Below are 8,384 nucleotides of genomic sequence, written 5' to 3'. Positions count from 1 at the left end.
CTCAGTAATTACATGGTTACTGGCTCAGCAGCCTTTTCTTTAAAAAGGGAGAAGCCTAAGGCACAGGGAGAGCCCCTCTCTGGATCATGCTAGATCCAGTGGAAAGGCCCAGAGTTGACTGAACTCATTTGTTTATTGGGCACTTTGTATGTTCAGAGATCGGCGGCACTGGGGGAGACATGAAGCAGAGATGGTGGAGAGGCCAGCGGAGGAGGGAGAGAGAGGTCAGGCTCTGGGGCCAACCACCTTAGAATCCCAGCTCTGCCCCCTTTTGCTGTGTGACCCTGGGCAAGTTACTGCACCTCTCTGGGCCTCCCTGACTGCCTAATCAAGTTGTTCTGAAGAGCAAATGGTCTGATTCCCAGACTCCTAATGCCTACCTGGCATTAGGAAGGGTTTTCCCCAGGCTGTGGCCAGGAAGAGGGGCAGACTCAGGTAAGGAGGTGTTCTGAACAGGAGACAGCAGGACTCTGGGTCTGGAATTGGTGTCTGGTGGAGGAGGGAGGCCCAGCCGCTCGGTGTCTGCCTGAAGCCCAGAGAGGGAGCAGCAAGACTAGGGAGAACTGCCCCATCCATCCTTCCATCCATCGTTTTTTCAGCAGTTACTTGTGAGCAGATACTGTGTGCCAGACTCAGTACTTCCAGCTGGGGACACAGTGGGGAAGAAACCAAACAGCCTCTACCCTCATGGAGCAGTTAGAAAATCAGGGCAGAGGAGATGGCCAGAGCTGGTCAGCCCAGAGTGAACATGATGCACCAGGAATGCAAAGGGGCTTCTGCAGACTTTCCCCCTCCAGCCTGAGGAACACAGCACCAACATCCCTAGACTTATGGGATCAGACTCCGGATTTTGTGCCTGTGTCCTGGGGACCTGGGGAGGCTGGACTGTCTCAGGCCTGGCAAGTAGTGTGTGATCGTCAGCTATGCAAGGTGACCCCCTACCCTGCACCACATAGGGCTTTACTGCAGGACCTCTCTCCTGCCCTCCCATGCATGGTGGGTCACTCCTCTCAGGTCTATAAAGATGCCCATTATCAAGTGACCACTGACAGTCAGGCCACAGGCTCCAAACTCACCTTGTCTGATTTAGTTCTCATTTCCACACTGACAGGGGAAACTGAGGTTCAGAGGGGGTGGGCCCCTGTCCACTTTTGAGGAGAAAGAGGCAGGGTTGGGGGGCCCCTCTGGATCCTGCTGAGTGTGAGGGTGCCTGGTGCCTACTCCCAGCCTCCCTGTTTTCCCCCAGTCAGCACCTCCCCAGCTGTGTCCCCCAGGACCAGGGAGGGCCCCCAATGATCAGAGAGGGTCCCTCCAGGTCCAGGAAGGAGCCTACTTAGCTCCTCCCCATCCCCACAGACCCCAGTAAAAGGCCCGAGGCTGCTGCTCTGTACATACCAGGGCAGAGGCCAGGGATAAGGCCACAGGCTGCAGTGGCTGGGGCCCTTGGCCTCTCTGGGTGCGGCTCCCAGACTTCAATCCACCAGAGCCTGAGGTCTCACCCGCTGCCCAGACCAGCTTCAAGGCCTGTGTCCCCCTTAGCAGTGGCATGAGCCGTGACTGACGACGACAGTCCAAGGGCGCCCAGAGTTTCTGGTCTGAAACGCTCCTGGAATTGGGATAGGGATAGGGCCGAGCCTTTATAGTCAGTCAGTATCCTTTACAATCAGTGAACAAACATCGCGGCTGCTGAGCAACTGTAATGTGCATGCCCCGAAGGTGGGCAAGTGGGGTTGGTGCGGACAAATGAAGGACCGCCTGGGTCATGTGGCTGGGCCCCTTCGGGTCTGAGAAGGGGAACTCCCACCCTTGGAGGTTGAGGTGGGCACCTGGAGGTGAGGAGCCTCAGGCGCCTTGGAGACCAAGCTCTGCCAGATGCCGCTCCCTGCCATCTGCAGCCAGCATGGGTGTGCAGCTACAGTGGTCGCTGCCTCTGCGAAGCCCGCCGAGGAGGCGTCCACAACCCAGCTCGGCTCCAGAGTCTAGGCGGGGGATGTGAAGGCTTGGCACGTGCTCTCCACGCAGACCACCGGGGTCACTGGGTGCGGCTGCAGAGTGGGCAGGGCACGCACCACCGTGCCTACCCTGCACTCGATCAGTGACCTCGGCAGCACAGACCCCAGCTGGATCAAAAAGGGCGGGGGCTGGCTGTCCCCCAGGCTCCTCCTCCAGGGCCCCTCCCTGACCCCCTCCCGCACGCGGTAACGGGGCAGGAGAGGCGGGAGCCAAAGAGAGACAATGGTCGGTCGGAGGCTCAGGCCCCAAGCAGCCCAGAGCGCGCGAGTGTTGGGGAGGGGGACCCGCGAGTGGTGCCCGCCCACGCGCGCGGGGCCCGGACCACAGCGGACAGCAGTCGCGACCGACGCCCTGGCTTCACTGAGCCGCCGGGTCCTGCAGCGCTTGCTTGTATGGGCAGCGACGAGCGCGCGCCAGACTTTTGCCCTCATTAGACATGGCGGCGTTGACCTCATAGAGACCTCTGCGCCTGTGCAAGCCCCCCCCCCCCCCCCCGAACTGGCAAGTGCTGGAAATTGGACATCCGCCAGGCACAGCCTTTGGGCCCGCTTCTGCAAGTACGCATGCGCCGGGGGTTTACGGTTTCCATTTGGCCCAGAGGGTGCCTTTACATGCTCGCTCCGGATTGGTCTGTAAATACGCCTTGTTCTGCGCACGCGCCGCCTTCGGTGACCCGGAAGTTCTCGCCTCCCTTAAAAGCGTCGGCCCGCAACGTGCGGCCTTTTCTTGTCTGTGCCAGGGCGTCGCGTGGTCCACGCCGAGCGACCGAGACGTCTCGGCTGCGCCTTAAGGTGAGGCTGCCGCGGAGTCGGAAGTCCGAAGGCCGATTCAGGGTCTTCCGGGAGCCGTGGGTGGGCCCCGAGACCAGGGGCTTCCCTCGGGCAGGGGACAAGGATGGAAGCGCGGGGAAAGTTACTCTCGCCCCGTTGCTGATGCCCCGCCGCCGCCGTAGCCTTGCCCCCAGCGGACTGGGGAATGTTGGTCTGGTGTCTGTAGTTGTACTTTATTAATTATAAGAAGTTTCCGTTATCCTTACATGCACGATGCACACTTTGGTCTGGACACGCTTTCTCCTAAATAGCAGCCTCTAATCCCCCCGTCGGGGTCGGACACCAAACTCGACCTTTGCACTGGTAAAGCGCAGAATTCATACCATTGATCCTTCTGTTTTACCGATGAGGAAGCTGAATCCACAGCGGCTTGTAGACTCTCCTAGGGTTGCAGAGCTCTTGAAGAACAAGGTTGGGATTTGACTTCGAGCGGATGCAGCGTCAGGGCATTTGGCATCTCCTGCCCGTCTCTGGGCCGCCTTGCAGCCGTTGAGGGGGTGCCTGCCAGCTGTTGGCCTCATAGTTCCTGGGTGAGAGACCGGTGTTTCTTGCTGACAGATGAGTGGTTTTCTTAAGGTTCCACAAGGTGGCCTCAGATGTTCACAGCCTTTCTCGGTTCCTGGTAACTTCCCAGTTCTCAGGTTGTGCGCTAGCCTCGGAGTCCGTGGTGAGTATGCCTGGGCTTTGACAGTTTCTGTCCCTAGGATGACGGAGTGGGAGACAGCTGCACCTGCAGTAGCAGAGACCCCCGACATCAAGCTCTTTGGGAAGTGGAGCACCGATGATGTGCAGATCAATGACATTTCCCTGCAGGTGAGGGGGGTGTAATGATTGTGCTCCCCAGCTGGGGGTGGGTCACTTGAAACTTGTAGCTGTCCCACTAAGTAGAGTTGAAGATGGAACAGGTGAAGGAGGGATCCCTGGACCACCACCTCCATCGTGTCTGTTTTTCCTTGTATCCTGTTAGAGGTTGCTACAGTTTTTGTCAGGAGATGATGGTTCCTTCCTCAGGGGGAGTATCACATCCCACAAGTTGTTTAGTTAATTGTTTTGTAGTGAAATACACATAAAGTTCACCATGGTACCTTTTATTTATTTATCTTTTTAGTTTCATATATTTTATTTTTTAAAGGTTATCTATAAGATTTGAGTGTTTTTATTTTACTCAAGTATTGAAGATGACAAGGACAATATTTCATTCAGGTTATAAAATTTTATTTAAATTATATGTTTTAGAATTAAATAAAAATGGGCAGTATTCTTCAAGTTCAGAAGTTGTGCCTTGGAGAGACGAGTCAATTAAATTATAAAGATTCAAATGCCTAAAAATCTAAATGCCTTACCGTTGTTCCTCAGTATCTGAGGGGTGTTCTTTCTAGGAGCCCCCAAGTTTACCAAAATCTGCAGATGCTCAAGTCCCATAAAGTGTAAGGGCCTTAAATGTAGGCAATAAAACGTAACTTCAGTCTCATTTATACATTATATGTATGTGTCCCAGCACCATTTGTTTTTTTTTGTTTGTTTTTGCAAGAAAACCCTTTTATTATGATTAAAGGGTCAGTACACCAAGATGACATAGCAATCCTATATGTGTATGCACCAAACAACAGAACTTTGAAATACATGAAGCAGAAACTTACAGAACTTGTAAGAGGAATAGCCAATTTCTCAATTATACTTCAGGACTTCATTATCCCTCTCCCTGCAACTGCGATAAATACTAGACAGAAGGTCAGCAAGGATGTAAAAAATCTGAGTAATAACCCAACCAAGAGGATTGTGAAAACATTTATAGAAACTTCACCCAATGACAGCAGAATACACATTCATTTCAAGAAGCCTTACAGAACATTCAGCAAGATATACCACACCCTGGGTCATAAAACAAACATCAGCAAATTTAAATAATCAAACCAAACGTGAAACAAATAAGAAATCAGTGACAAAAAGATACCAGAAAATGCTCCAAATAGTAGGAAATGAAACAATATACTTCTAAATAATACACGGGTGACAGAGGAAGTCTCTAAGGAAATCAAGGGATATTTAGAACTGAATAAATTGTAATGAAAACTTGTGGGATAAAGCTGGAACAGTACTGAAGGAACTTTATAATACTTAATGATTTGTTAGAAAAGAAAAAAAAGTTTCAAATCAATAATCTCAGCACCCCTCAAAAAATAAAAAGAGCAAAATATAAGCAAAGCAAAGTAGAAGATAGGCTATCATAAAGATCAGAACAGAAATCAGTGAAATTAAGAACAGAAAGGTAAAGGGACTTCCCTGGTGGTACAGTGGTTAAGACTCTGTGCTCTCAATGCAGGGGGCATAGGTTCAATCCCTGGTTGGGGAACGAAGATCCCACATGTGCAGCACCATTTGTTGAAGAGAGTATTTATCCCATTGAATGGTCTTGGCACCCTTGTTGAAAATCAGTTGAGCAAGGATGTAAGGGTTTGTTTCTGAACTCTGAACTCTATTTCATTGGTCTCTATGCCTATCCTTTTGCCAGTACCACACTGTCTTGATTACTATAGCTTTGTAATAGGTTTTGAAATTGGGAAATGGGAGTTCTCCCACTGTATGTTGCCCCCATACTGTTTTACACTTGGCCTCATTAGGACTTTTGTGGGGCCTTCATAAAAAGAAATTTATGTTTTGTGACTGCATTGGTATAATGACGAATAAAATTCAGGTTTGATCATATTTTTTCCTTTCTTTTAAAAGAAATTAAAACTTTTTGTTGCCTCTAAATATATCATGGTACCTAGGCACTGAGCCTAACAGAGAATTCAAACCTGTTTCTCACTCTGAATGTCTTGCAGAGCTGTTTTCCGTCATGGGTTTGTTGGGGGAGAGGTCTGTAAACTTAAAAGGACCAGTTAGTAAATGTTTTATAAAGTCTTTGTAGGTCACATGTGGTCTGTCACATGCGTGTTTGCTTCCTTGTTTTCTTTTTCTTGCTTTTTTTTGTACAACCCTTTAATAATGTAAAAACTATTCTTCACTTTCCCCTGGTGCTCTCCTAGGGTCTGGGAAAGCAGAAGTCAGCATGGTATCAGAGTTCTCACTCTCTTGAAAGCTGTGTTGGGCTCTACCGTGGGGCCCAACAGCTCAACCAAACGCTTGCTGGGGCATTTGGTATTCGCAGGTTTTTTTCTGGCACAGTGTGAGTCTCTGCATGGACACCCGTCTGTCTACTTGCCTGTTTGTGTAAGTGGTCCTCTCCAGGCTAGACACCAGACTGTCGTGCCTACATCAGAGTCCTCTGTGTTCTTTTCCTGTTAATCCTTGTATTTGTAGAAACTCACTGTTTGTACATGTTCTCGTGTGTGTGGTAGGATGACTTGGTGTAGGTTTCATACTGGAAATATCAGAAGTAGTCCCCACATGCACAGTTCCTCTGACTCAGCCCCCCCGAACGGTTTAGTGTTTCTAGACACTGTCTTGGGATATGTATGTATATATAGGCAGGATTGTTGAATGATTGTTTGAAACACTGGTTCTCTGGGTTAGTTCCCCCCACCCCTACCCCTTTAGGGTACATTTTTGGGTGTCAGCAATGAGGAGTGCTACTGGCATACTACAGTGCACGGGACAGCCCCTCCAGAACAGAGTTATTTGACATAAAACGTCAGTGCAGAGTGAAGAACACTTTTAAAACAAGACTGGTATCGTGGGTGGTTATCTACTTAGTTTTCCATACCCTTCCTCCCATTAGAAAGGAAGTACTCTTTTTAGTGGCCTGGTAAAGTCACTTGCTTCGGTTTTACTTTTCTGTGGCAGGCCCGTGAGTGGGCGCTACCCTGAGTGGGTGTTCAGTCTCTGTGGTCCCCTGCCGAGATCCATCCTGCTCCTGACCGTGGTCCCTTCACCCCCTCTTCCTGCTGCCCCAGGATTACATCGCAGTGAAGGAGAAGTATGCCAAATACCTGCCCCACAGTGCAGGGCGCTACGCGGCCAAGCGCTTCCGCAAGGCGCAGTGCCCCATCGTGGAGCGCCTCACCAACTCCATGATGATGCACGGCCGCAACAACGGCAAGAAGCTCATGACGGTGCGCATCGTCAAGCACGCCTTCGAGATCATCCACCTGCTCACGGGCGAGGTAGGGCCCTGAGGCCAGGCGGGGCAGAGTGCCCCTGCACACCCTAAAGCCAGCGGCCGCCCCGCCGTATGCGCGCCAGGGTCCTCCAGGTTTATGGGGTGGAGGGTCGGGGAGGGATGCCTGCCAGGTATCTGGCTCAGGGCCCCTCTCTCTCTCAGAACCCCCTGCAGGTCCTGGTGAATGCCATCATCAACAGCGGCCCCCGGGAGGACTCGACCCGCATTGGGCGAGCCGGAACAGTGAGGCGGCAGGCCGTGGACGTGTCCCCGCTGCGCCGTGTGAATCAGGTGGGCTTGGGGCTTTGGGGCACACGTGGGTGGCCAGGAACGGCCACCAGGCTCTGGCAGAATCCTGCCTGGCGCAGCAGAGGCTGGCAAGTGGGAATGTTCATCTCCGTCTGCATGTTTACCTGAGGGTCAGGTAATGAAGGGTTCCTGGATTCCCACCCCACGCAGAGCAGGTCCTAGCTCTGGGCCCTCTCCTGGGCAGCATTTGATTGAAGGGCCAGTTTCATTTGAGTATATGTTTTTACACTGTTTTTTTTTATTTTCTTGGACCATTTGAGAGTCAGTTGCAGGTGTTTTGACCATTTCCCTGTTAACATTTCAGTGGGTGTCTCCCTAGAATAAAGATGTTCTGTCCCCACCGTCACCCCCAAGGAATTTAACAGCAAACTAACATTTGACATTACATCACTGTTCCAGTTTATGGAGCTGTCCCCAAGCATACCCTTTATAGCTGTTCGTTTTTAGTCAAGGGTTCCAGGCCAGGAACACATTGCATTTCCCTGTCACGGCTAGTTTCAAGTCACCTGTCATCAGGGACCCAGCTTCAGCCTTTGTGTCCGCACACTTTTTTGTGCCCCTCAGTCTGATCCCAGATCTAGCAGCATGGCACCTGGGCAGCGCTGTGGGCTCCCACTGTGTCTTGCCTCAGTTGGCCTGCGGATGGCAACGTGGTAGGCAGCATTTGTTGGGTCCCAGGGTACTGGAGAGCCGTGTCCCTGCGTGGTGTAGGGGCAACCCCTACTTAGCACAGGGACCCCTGTGCTCCCTAGGCCATCTGGCTGCTGTGCACTGGTGCCCGTGAGGCCGCCTTCCGGAACATCAAGACCATTGCCGAGTGCCTGGCAGACGAGCTCATCAACGCTGCCAAGGTGGGTGAGGACACCTGGGGGGGGTGAGTCTCAAGGGGAGGGTCCTCCAACATTGGAGCTAACCATCCCTTCTTGCAGGGCTCCTCCAACTCCTACGCTATCAAGAAGAAGGATGAGCTGGAACGTGTGGCCAAGTCCAACCGCTGATTGCCTGGCCGCAGCTGCAATAAACCTGCTTGCCCTTTGGGGTGGCGCCACCCACCTGTGCCGCTGTCTGTGCTCAATGGGGAAGGGTATCTGGGAGCAGGGGCTGAGGGGCAGGATGACTGGTGTTTTGGG

General features: G+C 51.9%; 1 protein-coding gene across 2 annotated transcripts; it reads left to right on the top strand.

The window, feature by feature from the left end:
* Positions 1–2,691: 2,691 nt before the first annotated feature.
* On the top strand, positions 2,692–8,306 carry RPS5 (ribosomal protein S5). Of its 2 annotated transcripts, none has more exons than XM_059903866.1 (6): positions 2,692–2,804; positions 3,548–3,656; positions 6,740–6,949; positions 7,108–7,236; positions 8,007–8,105; positions 8,184–8,306. In XM_059903866.1, the coding sequence occupies exons 2-6, from the start codon at positions 3,549–3,551 to the stop codon at positions 8,250–8,252; spliced, it is 615 nt and encodes a 204-aa protein (XP_059759849.1). In that variant the 5' UTR covers positions 2,692–2,804; position 3,548; the 3' UTR covers positions 8,253–8,306. The 2 variants fall into 2 exon arrangements, with proteins under 2 accessions (XP_059759849.1, XP_059759851.1); XM_059903868.1 differs by having other exon boundaries at positions 2,725–2,804; positions 3,535–3,656.
* Positions 8,307–8,384: the final 78 nt, after the last annotated feature.

The sequence above is a fragment of the Balaenoptera ricei genome, chromosome 19 (assembly GCF_028023285.1).
Source record: "Balaenoptera ricei isolate mBalRic1 chromosome 19, mBalRic1.hap2, whole genome shotgun sequence".
Lineage (NCBI taxonomy): Eukaryota > Metazoa > Chordata > Mammalia > Artiodactyla > Balaenopteridae > Balaenoptera > Balaenoptera ricei.
Note: the sequence above shows the minus strand (reverse complement) of the source record. Positions and strands in the feature narration are given on the sequence as shown.